This window comes from Cervus elaphus, chromosome 19, assembly GCF_910594005.1.
Source record: "Cervus elaphus chromosome 19, mCerEla1.1, whole genome shotgun sequence".
NCBI classification, from domain to species: domain Eukaryota; kingdom Metazoa; phylum Chordata; class Mammalia; order Artiodactyla; family Cervidae; genus Cervus; species Cervus elaphus.
Window position 1 is genome coordinate 12,471,255 of NC_057833.1, and position 22,030 is coordinate 12,493,284.

Here is a 22,030-nt window from a genome sequence, read left to right on the forward strand (position 1 = left end):
GTTTAAATATTTTACCACTAATTTTATTTATTTCCTCTAAAATTAAAACCAGATTACAATAAATCTTGCATTTAGCAATTAGGAAGCAGTGGTCAAAAGCATGAGATGGAGAGTCAGACCTGGAACCACATTCTGATTCTGCCATTTGCTGACTGTATCCTTCAGCTATGTAATAGTTTCATTACACCTTGACTCTCTTCTCTTAAAATGGGATAATACCTGTGGCAGAGGTTTTTGTGAGAATGAACAAGATATTTACATAAAACAGTTAGCCACATGCCTGGCATAAATAAGTATTCAAGAAATGAAAGCTATTGCCACGCCTCATCTTCCTTCTGCTAATCCACCTTCTCCTCTCACTGAAGAACAAGCGTTGGATGTGTGTGCGACTTCCTTCAGAGTGATTTTAGACACAAAAATTTCCGTTTTAGTTCTGCCAGAGATTGTTTTATGTAATTTTTCATGTTCTCTAGACCTAAAATTCTCCTTACTTGAGGCTTGGTGATCTACTGCATTACCAAGCAAAGAGTTTTAAAATTACTTTACATAGTAATTTACTGGTTTCATGTATAGACATCAACTTTGAACCAGTTTGTTTCAACACAGCCATTTGGAAATGTTAAAGCACTAAGCAAGTGGTATAAAACAAATGTTGTATCCTAGCCCCACTTTTTAATATATATTTAAATAACTTAACTAAAATAATGATTGCCATTATAATGGCTACCATTATACTAGACATTTAACTTTTGTAATTTAACTAGTATCCTAGTAACATTTATAACTGAGGTTCAGCAAATTTTATAATGCATGGTTAAATCTAACAAATGATTGAAAGCAGCATCCAAACCAAATTTGTCCAACACCACAACCCATTTTTTCCTACAGATTAAATGTCTCTCATAATTGTAACTCAATGCATCTTCCCTGTTAAGGTATAGAGAAAGCATGCCTTGAAGTGACCCTAACAGGGGAATATGCTAAAAAGCCTCAGAAGATGGCAGTTACCTTGGTAAATGTACAGTAAGCTAATAAAATATTAGCTATCCAACCCTGGACTTGTATTAGTCATCGCATATCAAAATCATCAGAAGAGCAGTGATGGGCCAGCAAAGCATAAATTCGCACTGAACTGTAATATAAAACAGTGGGCCAATTTATTAGTTTAGAAAGTGATATCCCTTCCATTTTCTAAAATGTCTGTGTCTGCAATATGAGGTAAAGATTCAGGATGTCCAAGAAGATGAATTATTTATCAGGAGATGACTTAGCAAAGGGAGGTAAATTATCTAGAGGACCATTTTACCCAGGTCATGGGGAGATCTTATGGGCTATCCTTTTCTTGAAAATTAAATTATGACTGAAGTTTCAATATCCTGGACAATTCTACACACATTGGTATAAAATTTGTATCTCTAAAGAAGGCTTTTGTATAACCTGATGACCCCTTCCATTGGTGGAGTCTTCAGCTGTATAAATTCCACTAATTTAGCTAGGGAGATGTTACCAGAAAAGTGGCTATCACCAGTGACATGCTAGATGATGTGTCTCCTGCAACACATTGATTTAACTAGTTTTAACTCTCTACCATCCTATTTCTCTAATGTGAGTAGATAGATAATCTGATAGTTCCTGATATATCATCAACTTGAGGAACCAAGATGCAACTTGTTTTCAGACTGCTCTCACAGATAAGCTTATCATCAGTTATTCAGTCCTAACATTGTTGTATTAGGCCAATATCCACCAGTGTTCAAAAAGGGTACCTAAGTAAGCAGCGTGGGCATTTGTTCTTTTACTTGTAAAGTGCATATTAAAACAAATTGTTCCATACTGAACCACCAGGTGGCAGTGCTACTTAGAGCCAGATGTTTGATCGTGGCCGCATTGAGGGTTTTTTAAAAGTCAAATTTTCTCCAAAACAGCTTTCCTCACTTAAAGAAGCAATGAATCATTTTCCTCAGGCATTTTTAAATTAATCATTATTAAATAATAACTTCTATGTTCTGATTCTAACCATTGAGAACTTTATGTTTTCTTTATATACCTTATGTGTATTTAAGCACTTTTCTAAGAAAACTGATGTACTGTGTAGGTAAAAACAAAATCAGATTACTTGATTTTTATAGTAGAATGTTATCTCTGCCACCTGAATATGTGCAGTCCGCATCTTTGGCAACTAGAATAACAACACTTCACAATTTTTCAAGGTTGTTCAATATGGACAGCCAGTCTCCTAGCTGAACCCTGTCATAGCCTGGCCTAGTTATGCAGAACAGTATGCCCACTTCAGTATTTTTGCCTGGAGAATTCCATGGACGGAGGAGCCTGGCGGGCTATAGCCCGTGGAATCGCAGAGTCAGACATGACTGAAGTGATTTGGCATGCACGTACACATACTCTTTTATTCCCTGTATGGCAACACATAATTTAAAAAAATTGTGTCTTGGACCTCACTGGGCTAGTATACTTCCCCACTTCCCTCTGTGCAGAATATGGGGTTTTCCTGTTACATGTCTTCGGTTTTATAAAAAGTCAGTGTAATGTCACTTAGGGCTATGAGTCTTCTATGACCAGTATTTTGGAGATGTAGTAAAGTTTGAGGTCAGGGGAAAAATATATTGGCTGCAAAATAACAGAAAAAAACTTCCAAATCAAATTTACCGAATATTTCTTTAAACATCTCTATTGTAACTTGTTACAATTTGTGTTTATATATATATATTTTGGTATTTTTTTGTTAGAGATCTGTCACCCCATCAGCAAAATGTCATCTTCAGTTTGGACAGGGAACATGTCTTCCTATTCTTCTAGCACTCCCCTATCATCCTAGTGCTGGGTACACCCTAGCACTGGTGTGCCCAGTGCTAAGCAATTAGTTGTGCTTAGTAAGTACTAGTTAAATAGACGAATCTCCAACTCTGAGATAAATCATTCTAATAAAGGATTAACTAATTCATGCATATTTCATTTTCTAGATGTTTTCCCCAGTGACATCTGTTTTACACTTCATTCAGAAAAGTAGATGTTCAGAAGTAGGAAAGTCAACAAAACATGGAAATTGAAAAGCTATAGATTTAGAATGATGGGTGTAGAAAAAAAAGGCTAGTCAATCATCTAGAGTTTTTTAATTTTAACTTTTAATTCCAACTTCTTATCTAGTTTATCTCATCATTCGTTTCATATTATCCCTGCAGCCTTGCTGTTAATTAGGCACTTCCCTGACCTTCTCTTCCCTCAGGGAAGGAGATGTTGAAATTAACCTGAGTAGCACTACACTCTTGGTTCTTTCCAAGCAGGCACAATGATTTATTAGTCTTTTGTCCCTGGTACTGAGCACAGTATACCTGGCCTATAATATTTTATACAGTGGAATAGGATTCAACCACAAACAGGAATGAAATACTGATATTCATGTTGAATGAAAGAAGCCAGTCACACACACAAAAAAAAAAAACACATATTGTATGATTCTTTTTATATAAAATGTGCAGAATAGACAAATCCATAATGACAGAAAGTAAATGAGTGGTTGCCTAGGGATGTCAGAGTTGGGGAGAAATGGGGAGCAGTGACTGCTAATGGGTATGTGTTTTTTTAGGAGGATTATACAAATGTTCTTAAGTTGTTCGGAGTGATAGTTTCAGAATTCTGCTGATGTAATAAAAGCAACATGAATTGTGATATGGAATTGTATTTCAGTAAGGCAGTTATTTAAGGAATAGTAATAAAAATCTTTAGAATTGCTTTTTGTACCTAAAGAGACCAGCTCAATGGAGATTTGTTGCCCACTTGTTTCGATTAATAGAATTTACGTATGTGTAATGTATATATTTTTTCAATAGTATAGACTCATAAGTACAAATTTCTTAAGAAAAGATATTGATTGTAAGAATAACATTTTCACAATTTTTTTGTATTTGTTTGCTTGTTTGAGGAATAGTCTGTTATTCAGTATCCTAGGGCCATGTTGCAGTTAGTATCATCTCAAAGGACGCCAGTTGAGCAATTATTACTCAAAATCTCAAGTGTTTTATGTTTCAGTCAGTGGAAGCTAGTGAAGTGAAGCATGCAGCAGCCACGTCAGGGCCAGCATCAGTGGTGGCTGATCCGCCGAGTAATGAGAAGGAAATAGACCCAAGCAGCATCCCTACTGCCATCAAGTACCAAGATGACAATTCTCTGGCTCATCCAAATGTAAGACCCTTAAGCCTTAAGAACGTCAGCTTAAGTCTAGTTCACTGAAGTTAATTCAGACTGCTGTTCTTTTGGGCTGGTGACAAGAAGACCATTGGAGGAAATGGATTCACGTGTTCATATTTGCCAAAAATAAGACAGCTCACCCCCAGCCCTTAGAGCTGTTACCAGTATTTGAATCTGGTTTGGGCCACCCTATGTTACTTGATTTCGAAGATTCTTTATGTGGTTAAGAAAAATTGACAAAAAAGAAGAGTTTTGTTTCGTTTTTTCATCTGGCACTGAAAGATCTAATTCTGGCTCTGCTCCAGCTGGTATTGACTGTGGGCATGTCATTAATGTCATATTGTGCTGTCTTCTGTGAATTAGGGTCACACCAGTCTGTCTCTCAGAAAGTTTGTAGGAAATAAACTTTACAAAAAGAAATGTAAAATTGCTAATGATTTTTATATTGGTCCTTTTACTCACTTTCCAAGGGTTATTCCAAATAGATGATCTTCAGTTAAGAAGTCATCAAGAGTTAAGTAGTATCTAAATCTTGTGTTGAAGGATGTATTGTATAAAGATGATTTGTAAGATCAAATCCAAGTTATTTGGCAAACAATGATATTTTTCTTCTGTCTTTTTTTTTTTCATTTCAGTTATTTATTGAGAAAGCTGATGCTGAGGAAAAATGGTTCAAGAGATTAATCGCTCTCCGACAAGAAAGGCTAATGGGCAGTCCTGTGGCCTAAAGTAATATTCATGTGGTTGAATTAACAGTAACATTGGAAATTTAGGTTTTTAAGTCCTAGTATTAACTTTTTACTCTTAAAAATAATTTAGCTGATTATATAAAAAGGGTAATCTCATTTCATTCTTTTCTCATGTAGGCTCTACTAGTTGTTGATTTGAACTTAATCAAACATTGTGAATATTGAAACTAGTATGAAGTTTAAGAATGCATGAAAATGTCATACTGTTAATAAAGCTAATCCTAGAAGTATTAGTATTAAAATAAATGGTACACAATTGTGTTTCTGAGTACAATTTGAAAAATATCAGGTTGCTGTTTAAAGACACAATTTTGATTAGTCATGAATAAAAAGAATCAAACTATATGCTGTAAGTATGAGATTTCATCTTCCATGTATTTAAAAACCATTTGGAATGTTTTATTTCACCTTACTGCAAAATTTTAAGCACAATAACAAGCACTGTAAAACAATCTAAGCAGAATGAGCCATGCTAATCTTAGAGGAATAATACGTTTGGTGAAAAATCTACTTGAAAATTAAATAAATTGATGGTTTATTTGCTTTGAGATCAGTTTTTAATAGGTGCTTTTTTGGAACATGTTAGCAGTTCTCAGCTCCTTCTTTTGAAAATTACCCATTCACGCTAGACCTAACCAGTTGGCCAAATATTCATCATGGAGAATCATTTCTGACAAAACTGGTAAGAGCTCTCACTCAGCCTTACTTAACCAACTGCTGTATACTTCAGAAGAAGCCAGCTAATTGTAATTTTGATAAGGCTATCTGTCATTGTAGAATGCCTTTCTCTGGTGGCTGAATGAAAATCAGCTATGCATTCCATACTGAACATGCCAGAGATAAAGGCTTTTAGGCCTGTCTTACAAACTAGCTTTCAACAGCTAACATGAATATTTCCCTTTTCTATTCTGCTCAATTTTATATCTGTGAAGACTGTAGCTCAGAACACAAACTCTAAGCATGAAAAGTTCTTGGGCTCAGATTACCAATATATAGGACATTTTGATGCCATCTTTTTGTATTTCTGAAACTGCTAAAATTGTAATCCCTGTTAAAAATGAAACTCTAAATAACTTAAAATCAATTGCAAAAGGGTTGGAAACAGACTGCTTTCCATACAAACATGTTTCCATATTCTCAATATATACTAGTGGATATTTTTCCTTAGTTATAAGTAAAGTGCCCAGTATGAACTCAGGTTTGTGTGATTTTTTAACATACACAAATGTTTAGTGACTTTAAAAAGGGACCACAGTTACTGAATAATTTTATATTTCATTATTCAGTTCAGTTCAGTTCAGTCGCTCAGTCGTGTCCAACTCTTTGCGACCCCATGAATCGCAGCACGCCAGGCCTCCCTGTCCATCACAAACTCCCAGAGATTACTCAGACTCATGCCCATCGAGTCTGTGATGCCATCCAGCCATCTCATCCTCTGTCGTCCCCTTCTCCTCCTGCCCCCAATCCCTCCCAGCATCAGGGTCTTTTCCAACGAGTCAACTCTTCGCATGAGGTGGCCAAAGTATTGGAGTTTCAGCTTCAGCATCAGTCCGTCCAATGAACACCCAGGACTTGTCTCCTTCAGGATGGACTGGTTGGATCTCATTGCAGTCCAAGGGACTCTCAAGAGTCTTCAACACCACAGTTCAAAAGCATCAATTTTTCGGCACTCAGCTTTCTTCACAGTCCATCTCTCATATCCATACATGACCACTGGAAAAACCATAGCCTTGACCAGACAGGCCTTTGTTGGCAAAGTAATGTCTCTGCTTTTTAATATGCCTCCCTAGTTAGGAGGAAGCAAATATCCAAGGATATGAGAAGAGAGCACCTACTTCTCTTCAGCATCCCAGCGGGTGAAATGAGGATACTAATAGCAGGCCTGCCTACTTTGATTTTTCAGTAAAGTAACACAAAAGAAAGCTCTTGATAGAAAAAGTGTACTATTTATGCCAAGGGAGTGTTTTGGCATGGTGGCCCATCTTAATGAAATATGGAACAAATGGTTGCATGTGTAATTATTTGAGAAGCTACACCCCAGCTTCAGTGTACTCCTTGTGTCTGTGCTTGAACTGCCTTGGCCAGTAGACCCCAACTTTATCCCTGGATTTCCCTGACCTCCCTCTCTGCCAAGACCACAATAAGCACCAAATGCTCTGCAGTTAGTAACCTACTATCTGCTTACTCGAGGAATCTCAGGTCTTCTTCAGTCAGATTTACCCACTTACTCATTAACATTTTTCTAACAACTACCTAGTTTTTGCTGGACAGAGTAAGGGTGATTGGGTATACATGGCGACTCCAATGGGGATCCCGCCTTCAGGAGGTTTAGTTATGAAGCCTAGACATATGTATGACATAAAAGATACAGTATTTAGTGACAGGGTGAGGACATAGTTGCAAAGAAGAAAGTTAGAAAATGAAGGAAATTAATGTAAGTTAGTAAATTAAGGAAGACTTCATGGGTGAGATCACAGCTAAATGGAGACGTGAAGTGTGAAAAGACCCTGGAGCCACAGGATCTCTCAGCCATCCACTTCCATCTTCCTGATAGCTACTCAAGGAGGCTGGAAACTGTTGCACTTCCAACCCTGGGAAGAGTCCCTCATGTAAAAGACCCAAATGGCCTTTCCCTCTCCATCTTATTAAAAATGGAGGCAAAATCTTAGGTTCCTGGTTACCCTCTGGCTTTCTCTGATCGTTGCTTCCTTTTGGTGGAGAATCAGAGGAGTAAACCAATTTGGCCACTGTCTTATATCACCACCATGCTTGAATGAAACGTGCAATGGTAGCTGACAGAGACTTTCGATACTTCTGAGAATGAATTACATCTGCCAATAAGGCTTGCACAGCCATGGGGACCGCTGTGCGTTCCCTAATCCTGTTTGGTTTTCCAGCGTGTATTGTTATAGAGGACACTGTTTTGGAATGAAATGATACAATTCATTTGCATATGGTTAAACCCCTTGCCAAACTTCCCTTTGGTTTAGATATCAAGTGAAAGTCTTTAAGTGAGCAGCTAAGATAGTAACAAAAGCTAGAAATGAAGTGAGACACTGGACATTTTTGGTCACTAAACTATGGATGAATTGATCTGGAATTCTTATACCCATGTTACTCCTTCCTTCCCCCCACCCCACCCCACCACCCCAAAATTCTTTGGGAGTGTGACAAAAGAGGTTTTGAACCATCTCTTGGCCATTACTCAATAGATTCGGCACTTGTATTATTTAGAAAACTTTTAAATGCCATTCTTTAAATGTAACCCTACTTATTACTCTTTGGAACTTCCTTATGGAATAATGGAAAAGCAAGTCATCTTAATAAGAAGACATCTGAATCTTTACAGAAGAACAGAAATAAAAATCTTCACTTTTATCATAGAGATGAATGATCATCACACATGGATGATCAGTATTCTATTTGGTGGAGTTTTTTTTCCAAATCAAAGAAAATGCTCTGTCATCATGTATTTCCAAGTTATTTTTGCTATCATTGATCCTATGATCAAGAATCTAGCCCTTCCCTGACACAAAGAAAGCTCTCAATAAATATTTTTTCAATGAAGGAAAAATGAATTTGCCCATCTGAAATGAGCAGTCTGTTTAACAGTATGGCTATTTATGTTACTCAGCCTATTTGGAGCTGAAAATAAATTGGTGTCCAGGTATATACCCAAAAGAATTGAAAGCAGAGTCTTGAAGAGGTTTTTGTTATACCCATGGTCATAGCAGCATTATTCATAATAGCCAAAATATGGAAGCAACCCAAGTATCCAGGGATGGATGAAGTAAAACGTATATATGTATACATGGATATATATATATATATATATATATGTATATATGTATACATGGATATATATATTAGTAGTATATATGGATGTGTATATATATACAGTGGAATATTCCTCAACCTTAAAGGGGAAGAATAATATCTGTTGGCCTTTGAATGGACTAACTCCCGCTTGGGCCAGATGGAACAGTACACCTGGACAGTGTTACCCTAAGGGTTTGGGGACAGCCCACACTTGTTTGCCCAGGCCCTGGGAAAGGAACTAAGGGAAATATGCCTAAAAGAAAGGGCTACTCTACAGTATTTAGACATGTGAATGTGTAGTCCCTCCATGGAGGTCTCAGATCTTAATTTCCTTGGGACACAGGATTATTGGGTCTCCCAGAAAAAGACACAAAATCTCAAAGCAACAAGTTAAATACATGGGACACATTACAAATCCTGGAAATAGACAACTATGTCCAGATAAAAAATGAACTATATTAGGCCTGGGCACTCCAAAAACAAAAAGATATCTCTGTACCTTGGGCTTCCCAAGTGGCACTAGTGGTAAAGAACCCGCCTGCCAATGCAGGAGACATAAGAGATGCAGGTTCAATCCCTGGTTCGGGAAGATCCCCTGGAGGAGGACACGGCAACCCACTCCAGTATTCTTGCCTGGAGAATCCCATGGACAGAGGAGCCTGGCAGACTGCAGTACATAGGGTCGCAGAGTCAGATATGACTGAAATGACTTAGCACTTAGCATAAGAGGAAGAAAATTGTGCAATCTGCTACAACATTGATGAACCTTGAACACATTATGCTAAGAGAAATAATCCAGTCACAAAAAGACAAATACTATATGATTCTATTTATATGAGTAATTAAAGTCATAAGAGCAGAAAGCATAATGGTGGTTACCAGGGCCTAGCGGGGAGGGGAGATGGGGCTGTTCTTTAATGGGAATAGTTTCAGGTTTATACCATGAGAAGGGTTACAGGCATAGATGGATGCAGAGCAATGTGAATATGTTTAATAACATTGAACTGTACACTTAAAAATGGGTAAGAGAGTAATTGTGTGTACTTTTACAACACCAAAACTATTTAAAAAATTAAATTTAAAAAGACACAAATTTTGTTGCCAAATGAGTCTGGGTTTCTGTGATTTGTATCTCCGCATGTCTCTGAACTGACCCAGGCCTTTGGATATCATGAGAAAATACAGAGTACACAGGCCCTTCTCCGTTGCGTTAGAGATGAGCAGCAGTGGGGCCAGAGTTTAAGCCAAGGTCTCACTAGTCTTCACTTGCCCAGACTTTCTCTCTGGCCCAATTTTTAAATTTATAGAAATAATATTTTAAGTGATACACATGTGGTCATTCAGGGTCCACACATGGATGCTGTGAGTGCTCTCCTCGCAAACGATAGGTCCGTTTCAAGAAGTAGACTCTACCAGCATAGTAAGACAACACTTTAAACTCAACAATGTACCATTTTATTTTTAGGTCTTGAACAGCAAAATGATCCTGCAGCAGTGCTGAGAGAGAATGATGAACTGAGTTGACCCTTTCTTCTTCACATCTTGTAACATGGTACTCAGGCTTAAATCCCAGTGTAAAAAACCTAGTATAGTATATGCTCCCTTCATGATCTTTTAAATAATTAACTGCCAAAATCCCACGTCTTGGATAAAATCCATAGCTATAGATTATCTACCTATGCCTGTTCTATGAAAATATCATAAGCTTAAAATGGAACTGAAAACAAATAATTGAGAAGTAAATAAATATTTTCCACATACCAGTACAATGGATTGAATGACTATATTAAAGAACAGGTAGATTTTTTAACTGGATTATTTATTTAGCCCCATTGTCGCTTTTTTCTTTCCTCTTTCTGCTTCAGTAAATCTAGATAACCCACTTATTAATAGTTTTAAAAAATACTTTTTTGATAATGTTGTATATTTGAATCGGCTGCAGTTACCACATGCAGTGGAAACAAGAAGTCATCCAAAGTTATAATCTTCAATAAATATACTTTCTCCATGTTCAAAGTAGATCATTAAAAAGAAATTTTTTAAGTACCATAAAACATAATTAGCAGCCCAGTCCCTGTGTTATATAATAGCTGTTCCATCTAAAACACTTGAACCTTCAGGAAGTAAACCGTTTTCACATTAACATTTGTTCTCCAACAAGCACTCTTGTGTTTCCAAGGTCATGTGGGCCATTTTCAGCAAAGGTGCTCAGAGACTTTTAACTCACCTTCTTTACGGTTAACTTAATAAGAGAAGGTGACAAACGATTGGTAAATAGGTTAGTATTTGACACAGTCTAGAAAGTCCCAGAGACTCAGTTTGTGTTTGGGGTTCTTGAAGTTCCACTTTCTAAGCATGTTTATCTTGCCATAATAGTGCGATATAATTCCCAAAAGACAATGTTCAGTTAATTTCTAAATCCCTTTGAAAGGCATTTACACAGACTTTCAGAGAACTTTGAAAGGGTTACAAAACTCTTTCAAAGAATTATCTTATTTTTTGAGAAACCTATTTTAGAATTTATCACAATCCATGATAAAGATCTCTGTTCTTTTACTGACAAACACAGCATAGATTTGAAATGTATTTTTACTTTGGGAATTTAAAATATACTGTTTAAATGTCAATGGGAGATTTGAATATTGGATTCTTTTTTTTTAAGATTTTTTAGATGTGGATCATTTTCAAAGTCTATTGAATTTGATACAATGTTACTTTTAAGTTTTGGGTGGTGTTTTTTGTTTTTGTTTTCATTTTGACCAGGAGCATGTGGGATCTCATCTCCCCAACCTCTCCCTGGCCAGGGATCAAACCCACACCTCCTGCATTGGAAGTCAAAGTCTTAACCACTTGACTATCAGGGAAGTTCCTGAATGCTGGATTCTAGTTCAGATGTGGAATTTGTAAATTAAATATAAACGGCCACCATTTTACTAAACTAATTCTCTTTCTGCTAAGTACTTCAAAATTTTCTCAATATCATTTGTATCTTTTTCTACAAATTATATAATTTATGCCAGCTAGCAAATGATCACATATAATTTATTAAATTTGATCATTTACTAGAAAAAGAATACATAAAATGGAGATTTATATCAAGAATTAAGCTTTTTGTTAAGTGATATCTTCCACACTTTTGTGATTTGGATTTTTTTTTTTCATTGAAAAATACCAACAAAACACAAAAGGAAAGTCATCCATATAGAACCAGTTTTTGAATGTAAACATATCTGTCCCTCTTGGTCAGCTACATTGTCTCTCCCTACTTAGTGACCATTATTTTTTTTCTTTTTTTTTTTAATTTTTAAATTTATTTTTAATTAGAGGATAATTTCTTTACAATATTGTGCTGGTTTCTGCCATGTATCAACATGAATCAGCCATAGGTATACGTATGTCCCCACCCTCTTGAATGTCGCTCCCACCTCCCACGCAGTCCCTCCGCTCTAGGCTGTCACTGACCACCTGATGACCATTACAGCGGGAGAAAAAGTCCTCCCAGCCTAGCCCTGTGCTTGAACAAATGCATTTCTATTGAGATATTGACAAATGGGCTCTCTTTTTGGACCAGGAAAACGGATTTGTCTGTAATTTTTTTTCCATGATCATATGCCCTAGATAACTTTCCAGAGCAGTCCACCTACACCTCATTCCTTTTAACAGTTGTGTAGATTCCTAAAAGTGGAATTGCTGAGCCATAAACCAGTAAATAACAACAACAGTAAGTAAACTTTCAAAGTGGACAACTTTATGCAAATCATTATCTCAATCTGTTCTTCGAATCACTTAAGAATTAACAAGTCAGTTTATAATGAGGAGACATTGTATATAGCTCGTTCTCTCCATCGCTCATTCCGATTCATTCTTCACTTTTTTTTTTTTTTTTTCTCTGCAGTGTCCCAGCAGACTGAATCACCCGGTTTTCCTTGCCCTCTGGCTTCCGATCAGGTTCAGGCAATAGCAGGCTCTAACAGGAAGTCACAGGAAGGGGGAGAGAATTGGGTCTCCATGCCCTGCTGTTTCTGCCGTGGCTGCTTTCCTAAGGCCACAACTCCTGCAGGCTCGCCCCTCTCTCAAGGGTCCAGCTGTCACCTTGTTACAAGCTCAGCTTCCTCCCTGCCCCCTGTGACCTGGAGACTGCTGTCAGTCCCTGAATGACCCCTTTAACCCTATTCACATCTCTGTATATCATGCCTTCATTAAACTCTTTTCAGTATGTCCTTTGTTTGCTGCTGGGACCAAAGCTGATAAAATTATTTGAAAAGGCAGTGCATCAATTAGGATTAATTAAGTACACCAATTAGTTTTGCCTTCATACACAATGACAACAGTTAACAACAAACAGTGGCTTAAATAAAAAAAAAAAAAAACATTTATTTCCCTCTCAAGGGAGAGACATTGAAAGGCAGGTATGGTGGCTTCAAATGGGAAGAACCCTGGCTCTTGTTCTAACATCCTCCTCTCTGTCGGTGGCTTCCACAGTGTGGTTCAGGATAGCTCTAGCCATCATATTCACATCCCACGGCCCACATTCCAGGCAGTGTGAAGGATATACTTACTCCCTTTCTTTTAAGAAGACTCAGAAGTTGAAAATAAAGGAAACTTGGAAGCCTATACCTCATCCACTAGAACTTAATCAGCCGACAACTCCCCTGTCACAAGAGAGATTAAGAAATTTCCTTTAACAATATAGAAAATCCTAGAGAAATCCAGCTACACAGCACATCTACACACTCAAATTTCTGCTTATTCAGAAAATAGTTCCATCAGATGCTGCTGACTGGCATATACTCTTTTAATTGAAGGATAATTGCTTTATAATACTGTGCTGATATCTGCCATACAAGAACATGAATCCACCAGAAGTACACATATGTCCCCTCCCTCTTGAACCTTCCTCCCCGCTTCCATCCTACCCCACCCCTCTGGGTTGTCACAGAGCACAGGATTGAGCTCCCTGCATCAGGCAGCAAATTCCCACTGGTTATCTGTTTTATATAGGGTAATGTATATATTACAGGAGTACGTCAAGGCTGTATATTGTCACCCTGCTTATTTAACTTATATGCAGAGTACATCATGAGAAACGCTGGGCTGGAAGAAGCACAAGCTGAAATCAAGATTGCTGGGAGAAATATCAGTAACCTCAGTAACCTCAGATGACACCACCCTTATGGCAGAAAGTGAAGAGGAACTAAAAAGCCTCTTGATGAAAGTGAAAGAGGAGAGTGAAAAAGTTGGCTTAAAGCTCAATATTCAGAAAACTAAGATCATGGCATCTGGTCCCATCAGCTCATGGGAAATAGATGGGGAGCCAGTGGAAGCAGTGTCAGACTTTATTTTGGGGGGCTCCAAAATCACTGCAGATGGTGATTGCAGCCATGAAATTAAAAGACGCTTACTCCTCGGAAGAAACGTTATGACCAACCTAGATAGCATATTAAAAAGCAGAGACATTACTTTACCAACAAAGGTCCACCCGGTCAAGGCTATGGCTTTTCCAGTGGTCATGTATGGAGGTGAGAGTTGGACTGTGAAGAAAGCTGAGCGCCGAAAAATTGATGCTTTTGAACTGTGGTGTTGGAGAAGACTCTTGAGAGTCCCTTGGACTGCAATGAGATCCAACCAGTCCATCCTGAAGGAGATAAGTCCTGGGTGTTCATTGGAAGGACTGATGCTGAAGCTGAGACTCCAATATTTTGGCCACCTCATGCGAAGAGTTGACTCATTGGAAAAGACCCTGAAGCTGGGAGGGATTGGGGGCAGGAGGAGAAGGGGACGACAGAGGATGAGATGGCTGGATGGCATCACCGACTCGATGGGCATGAGTTTGAGTAATCTCTGGGAGTTGGTGATGGACAGGGAGGCCTGGCGTGCTGCGATTCATGGGGTTGCAAAGAGTAGGACATGACTGAGCGACTGAACTGAACTGAATATATATTTCAATGCTTCTTTCTCACTTCATCCCACCCTCCCTTCCCCCTACCGTGTCCACGAGTCTGTTCTCTATGTCTGCGTCTCTACTGCTGTCCTGCAAAAGATTCATCAGTACCATTTTTCTAGGTTCCATCTATATGTGCTAATATGTGATATTTGTTTTTCTCTTTCTGACTTAACTTCACTCTGTATAACATGCTCTAGGTGGATGAACCTAGGGCATACTCCTTTGTCCAGCTCTCCAAACGCTACTCAACAAGCAATCTTTTCATGAAGATACATTAAGCTGTGACAGTGGTAGCTTTATGTGCAAACACTTCAAACACGAAGTGAGTGGCATCTCAACTCTGAGATTCCTAATCACCATTGCTCCTCAGCTCTCTATGCCAGACCAACACTAGTCAGTGAAGAGTGGTTCTCTGAGCCCAAATGTATCTGATTTAGAGAGGTCTGGCATGAACGTTTCAGCTTGACCATGTCAAAATGGTATGATTATCTTGAGGTGAGGCCTCAGGGAAAAAGAGGCACCAAATTATCAATTTAACCCATGGTCATAATCACCTCCTTTCCCACTTAGGTAGTTTCCATGTCTATTCAACTTTTTCTCCTTTAAACGAAAAAAAAAGAACCTTTAGTTCATCTTTGGTTGTAAAGCACATGGAAAATGCTCAATTCAATTTCAGTTCTGCAGTTATCAGCCAACGTTTTGTTAATGATTTCTGTCTACCCCAGCAGGGTCTTCCTGTCAACAGATAATTTAATTTACTAAAAATTGAATTAACAAGGTACATGATCTCAGGTGAGTGAAACAATAAATTTGGATTTTTTTCAGCTCTAGCTCCTGAAAAGCCAAGCAAAACCATCTAAGATAAACTGGAGGCATAGTCTGGCTCACTCAGTCTTAGAAGAAAAGGTGGAGAAGGGGACTTCCAGTGCTTCAGCTCTTAATAGGTCAATGTATTAAGGCTGTAGATCAGCTAGAAATTAGGATCAGAAATCCCAACTAGGAATAGAGGTACATTTACCTGGAGCATGCCCTTGCTTATATGTCTGGGAGCCGAGTTAGCCAACAGGAAGGGGCAGAGAGATAGATAAGAATCTTAACTCCAACACATCAGCAACAGGTAACAATATGTAATAGAATATTTGTTACCTACTGTGATGGCTTTAAAGCATGTCTTCAAATTCTTTGACACTTCTCATTGAGGGGTGGGGGTCTATATCCCCTTTCTTGAATCTGGGTCAATCTTAGTGACTTGCTTTTAACCAACAGAATGTATCAGAAGTGACACGGCATAACTTGCAAGACTAATTCATGAAAGGCTTATGCCTAATTCACTTGGGGTACTCACCCCAGAGCCCTGAGATGCCATACAAGATGACCAATGACTCAGGGGTGGCCATGTCCCAAGAAAACCCAGGCCATAGGGAGGGTCTACATTGTTGGTGTTCTGGTGTTCAGTTCCAGCTGAAGTTCCAGCCAACAACCAGCATGTGAGTGTAGACTCCTCCAGCCACAGGCCCCCCTAGCTCAGGCTCTACAGACAAGCCATCTTCATTTCCCAGTCTATACTCCTTACCCATGGCATCTGTGAGCATAATAAAATGTCACCCCATACCACAAGGTTTGGGGGTGGTTTGTTACACACCTAGAGTAATCAGAACACCAACCCTATAGAGTCACTGAAAACTTGGTTAAACCATACACTGGACAAACACTAATGTTTATGTGGAGGTCTGCTGAAAGCTGGGTGATTGCCTCTGTTAGCAGAGAAGCTGTGTGGTGTATGAACATGAGCTATAGAGTTAAACCTCTTGTCTCCTAAGCATTTATTCCACATCTAATAAACAAATAATAATTCCTATTTTGCAGAGTCTATATGTGGTTTAGAGTTGATGTGTCTACAACACGCGGCACAGTGCCTAGCAAAGAACTAGAATCAATTAAATAGTTAAAAAATAGCAATGCCCTATTTTCTGATTTTATATTCCTTATCATTTCACTTAGATTGAATCTTTATGCTCTTGTGAGTGATCTGATTTTATAAAGTTGACTCATCATATACAGCTCAGTTGGACAGACAAATCTGTAAGAACATTTCGGTTAAATGGTAAATATAGTTAGAAAATGAGAGTGCCACATAAAAACAAATACTGGGTTATTTGTTCTAGCTAAATACTAGCACCTTTAGCTAGAAATAGCATGTCCTACAAGCTGACTGCCATAAGACTGAATAAGCGATAATCATCAAAATGACTGAGAATTAAGAAAGAAAATTAATTCCCAAAGGTAATCACTATAGATCTCATTAGTTCAAGAATAACCTACCTTAGGACTTTAATTAAAAGTAATATTTATCCCAGATAAATGAGTGCTGGCAGGTTTCTGCAGGATCCATAATCTTGGTTATGCTGAATCTTCTTATATTAAGGCAGACATCATTAATCTCATTTGCGATGCCCTCCAGTCTGACAGCTCTTATAGCACTGGGGCTATTTCTTACAGCAGCCTTTTTATCTTCACAAAAGAGTTATAACTCATGCAGATACCAAGTGTAAAAAGGTCTAGGCAATTAGAGACATCACTCTGAGATCTACACTGGCATTTTATCATGTCAGAAGGCTTCTCATAATGAGTTTGTTCTTAAATGGAGGCCAATATCTCAACACTACCATCAAATTAATGGTGGTTATGTTATTATTTTATTTATTTATCCCTATCATTCTTTGTTCCAGAGAAGCATCAAGTATTTTATAATTCAAAGGATATGACCAGATAAAAGAGAAATTATAACAAGTCAGTGAAGAAACTAGGGCCAAGGAGAGAATGAAAGTAGAGACAGCAGGAAGTTCGAAGGAATGAGGTTAATATCGTAAATGCATGCTGTAAAGTTCTGCAGAATTACACACCTGCAAACTTGTCAGCTGATTGTTGGCATATATTCCCAATCTTGGGCTCCTCCTGTGGCTCAGCGGTAAAGAATCTACCTGCAATGCAAGAGCCGCAGAAGACAGGTTTAACCCCTGGGTTGGGAAGATCCCCTGGAGGAGGAAATGGCAACCCACTCCAGAATTCTTGTCTAGAGAATCCCATAGACAAAAGAGCCTGGTGGGCTATAGTCCATGGGGTCACAAACCATCGGACACGACTAAAGCAACTTGGCATTTCCAGTCTTATGTCGTGATTAATCCTGAGAATTTTTCTATCTATTCTGATTATTTTTGTACAAGTTACTAATAATGCATGCACTGGGTTGAAGAGCATCCCCCCAAAATTCATGTCCGCCTGGAACCTGTGAGCATGACCTAATTTGGAATTAGGGTCCTTGCAGTTGTAATCAAGTCACACCGGATCAGGATGGGCCCCAAATCCAGTGCCTGGCATCCTTATAAGAAAAGGGGAATTTGGATTCAGAAACACACGGAGAGCAGGCGATGTGATGACTGAGGCAGAGACGAGAGAGATGGGGACAAGCCAAGGAGTGGCAAGAATTCTTGCCCAGAGCCTTCCAAGCCAGCATGGCCCTACCGACAGCTTGCCTGCCATCCTCCAGAACTGCGAGAACTAAACGCCTGTTGTTTCAGCACCTAGTTTGCAGCATAAGCTCTAAGAAACTAATACAACCCTTAAACGCTTTTTTTCCTAAGAACCTAGAGTACATGCCCAGTAGGAATATAAGGATTTGAAGGGGAGAAAATGAAGAAAACAAATTAAATTCCAAATATGTTGTCTGTTAAGCTTTTTTGTTTAAAACCTATGGCTCTCCTATACATGCTGGGCAGTGACAAGTAACAAATATGTGAACAATGTCAAGAGGGAAAAAACTCATGGAGGCATCCAGTCGCATTTAGCTTAACAGATTGTTTTCCTATGGGTAAATAGGCTTTTGATATTTTATTGCATACATTATGAGAGTCTGATTTTTCCACAGTCTTGAGCAAGACTGCTGTCCCACTCTGCACAGAGGAGACTGGCTCTTTCCTTACCTCCCATTGAGCGAGGGGCTTGCCGAGAGCTGGAGTCAAAACCCACAAGTTCTTCAGTTTGAAAAACTGGAATGTGAACTTTTTAGAGAACAGGCAAGATGATTTCAGATCTACTTTAAGACACAGAACTAGAAAGGTAATGTAATACCCCAAACTGATAATCAACTTGTGCTAAGCTTTTGCAAACCAGATGAAAACATTAGTTTATAATCTAAATACCTTGCAGAAATGAAACTACTGCTTCATGGTATCAATATTTTAAGATTTGGACAGCCAGTAATGTGGTGACTGGCGTCCACTCACAAAGGCCTTTGTCTGGGAGTCGGGGCGCTTCTCAGTTCTCACAGGACGGGCCTCGCTCTCAGTGTGGTCTTGAGCTACATTCAGAGGCCAGTGTACGCAGATGCTGCCAGGCTCAAGTACCCTTTCCTGCCATGACAGCTCACTTTCACAGTAACTAGATCACAGGCTTGGGCCAGATTCAGCCCACAGGCTTGTTTTGTTTGCCTTCTAAGGTATCTTGTTTTTAATGAGTTGCTCACTTTAAAAAAATTGGAAGATTCATATGAAATCCCATACTGCCAGTGGACGTGAATTTCTGCAGGGCAATCCGGTCTGCTAGGGACAAATCCATTCAGTGCCCCTCATGCAGGCCCCTCGAGGAGCCCATGGCCATTCAGCACAGATGCCCAGCAAGACTTGCCGGGTCCCACTTTGCACTATGTGACCTTGAGTACGTGATTTCTCTTCACTGACCCTTTGCTTCCTCTTATGTAAAATGGGTGTAATAATAGCACCTATCTCATTAGACTGTTTGAAAAATTAAGAGAGGTAAAACCTGTAAAGCACTTAAAGTGCCTGGTACACAGTGGAAGCTCCATACATGTTGTTATTCTTTTCACTGTCTTACCTATTTCACTTTTCCCACTTTGATTACTCACCTGGCCCTATTGGTCTTGTGTTTCCGACGTGGGCTCTAGGTAAAGCCCCATCCTCAGTTGGATGTAGAGACAGCTAGTCTCTTGTGTGCTAGACAGTGGGAGTTACAGCCAGTGCATGGAATAATAGCCCAGGTTCTAAAGCCAGACAGCCTGATGTCCAGTCCCATCTCTACTGCTTCTTAGCAATATGCTCTTGCACAAATTATAATATTTAATTTTCTAAAGCCTATGTCTACTTAATTCTATAAAACAGTAAAAGAACTGCTGCGAATTAATGTGCCTAGCACATAGTAGGTTTTAGCTTTTATTATTAAGAACATTCAGCAGATCACAGCATTCTGCCCACCAGCAAACCCAGGCCTGGCCCACCTCAGTTTCTCTCATCAGGGTCCAGGGGCTTCCAGGTCTGAGGGAGACATGAATTAGGAAGAAACCAGGTATAGCTTGGAGCTACTTATTATTAACTCCTTGTCACCCTTTTATCATGTTATCCCCAAATATTTATCCCAGGTAACATTAAAACTTGCATGGCTTTGAGATTAAAAACACTTCCTCTAAGATGGAAGCAAATTTTTTCCTACCATTTCAAATAGTAAAAGCATCTAAGCATATGACAAAGATGAAGGCATTCAAGTTTTTAAAGTTTTCCAAAATAATTCCCTCAAGCCCTGACAGTCTTCTCATATGATTGCCTTCACAGTGGGACATCCACCCACAGCTTGAATTCTCTCCAAATCTTATCAGAAGTTTAAAAATAACTTTTGAAATAATGCTTTAGACAGTCACATTAAAAAGTTCCTGAGAACAGATGACCTCAACAGTATTTCTTAAAGAATGCTACCTACTATTCAACTTGTTTTAGGCTTCATGATTCTAAAATTTTTCTTTTTTTTAAAAAAGCAGCAAAGTGTTTCTTCTATTCTAGACACAAAAGAAATAGACAGTTGCAAACATCAAAGAGTTGACTCAATAGAAAAGCCCTCCTTATGAAATTATCATCTGTAGAAAGTTTTCCAAATTTTAATGAAAATAAAGATTTAAAAAGAACTGACTGTTAAATTGATTTTAAAAATTAATCAAGTTCTGGGAATTCCCTGTAAGTCCAACAGTTAGGACTTGGCACTTTCACTGCTAGGGCCCAAGGTTCAATCCCTGGTTGAGGAACTAAGATCCCATTAGCTGTTCAGAAACCAGAAAATTTAAAAAATTAATCAAGTCATGTATAAGAAGGTCATGGCAGCGTTAGTCTTAAACATCAAAAAAAAAAAAAACTTTTTCAGCAGTAAATGGGTAAATTACTTATGGTAAATTCCTACAATAAAATACTACACAGCAATGAAAAAGAATAAACCACTGTTATATGCAACAATACAAGTGAATTTTTCAAACATGTTAAGCAAAAGAAGCAAATCTCAGAATGCTAGTTACGTTTGAGAGAGATGATCTGGTAGGGAACATGATATTTTTAAAACGCTTTGTATCTTCAGCTGGGTGGTGTTTACATAAGAGTTATTCATATGTAAAATCTTATTGAACTGTACATTTAAGCTTATTGGACTTTACCATATTTATACCTCAATTAAAAAGTAAATTAAAAGAAACTGTTAGTCTTTGGTTGTGGATTTTTGAAACTACATGAGGCTCCATTATAGACTCTGTGAAAGTTTGTCACAGAAAAAAAAGTTATTGTAACATATTTATATTTTACATTGTCACTCAGATTCTTTGGAGTAATAACCTTTGTTTTATTCATTAAATAGCACTTTTGTTATTGTTTGTTTTTCAGGAAAATTCAAAAATCTTTTGATATACTTAAACCAAACAACCTATATCAGTGTTCAGACAGCCCTAGGAGCTTCACATGTATGCCATTTCACAACACCAAGTTCTTTTTTCATTATGTGAACTGCCTAGGGGTGTAGTGAGTAGAAAATGACCTTGAAGTGGTCTGATCTGGATCAAAATCCCTATTCTACCAGTCACCAGCAAGAGGACCTGGCAAATCACTCCATCTCCCTGAATCCATCTCTTCTACAAAATGGAGGTGGTGCCTCCCTTGCACCATTAGTGAGAGTATTGGTTGGGATAAATTTTGTGAAACTTCTGGTAGACAATTTTTAGATGGAAACTGTCACTAAATGGAAGTGAGCCCTTATCTAAGTTTATATTTTAAAAATATAGATGTGCTTAAAAATGTAGACATGCTATATTTTAAAAATGGCACATGCTTCAAAATATCCAAGCCTCAAACATTTACATCTAAGAAATGTGGGAAAGGCCACAACTTGCCTGTATTTAGCAATAGTATAACCTTTGGTTCCGCCCTGACCCTACAGGGAGCCCTCATACCTCCCCAGTGTTTTCTAGCACCTCCATCCTCTGTCCTTCTAGAGC

The 22,030-nt window shown here is 38.4% G+C and overlaps 1 protein-coding gene across 4 annotated transcripts in view; it reads left to right on the forward strand.

Moving 5' to 3' along the window:
* The window catches only part of RSRC1 (arginine and serine rich coiled-coil 1), a 403,298-nt gene extending 397,798 nt beyond the window's left edge, over positions 1-5,500 (forward strand). For 2 of the 4 annotated variants that reach the window (XM_043875500.1, XM_043875502.1), the window contains 2 exons: positions 4,030-4,197; positions 4,839-5,500. In XM_043875500.1, coding sequence (XP_043731435.1) covers positions 4,030-4,197; positions 4,839-4,931 — 261 coding nt within the window. In that variant the 3' untranslated portion in view covers positions 4,932-5,500. The remainder of the gene's footprint in view (positions 1-4,029; positions 4,198-4,838) is intronic. The other 2 variants (XM_043875501.1, XM_043875503.1) reach the window with 1 other exon arrangement.
* Positions 5,501-22,030: the final 16,530 nt, after the last annotated feature.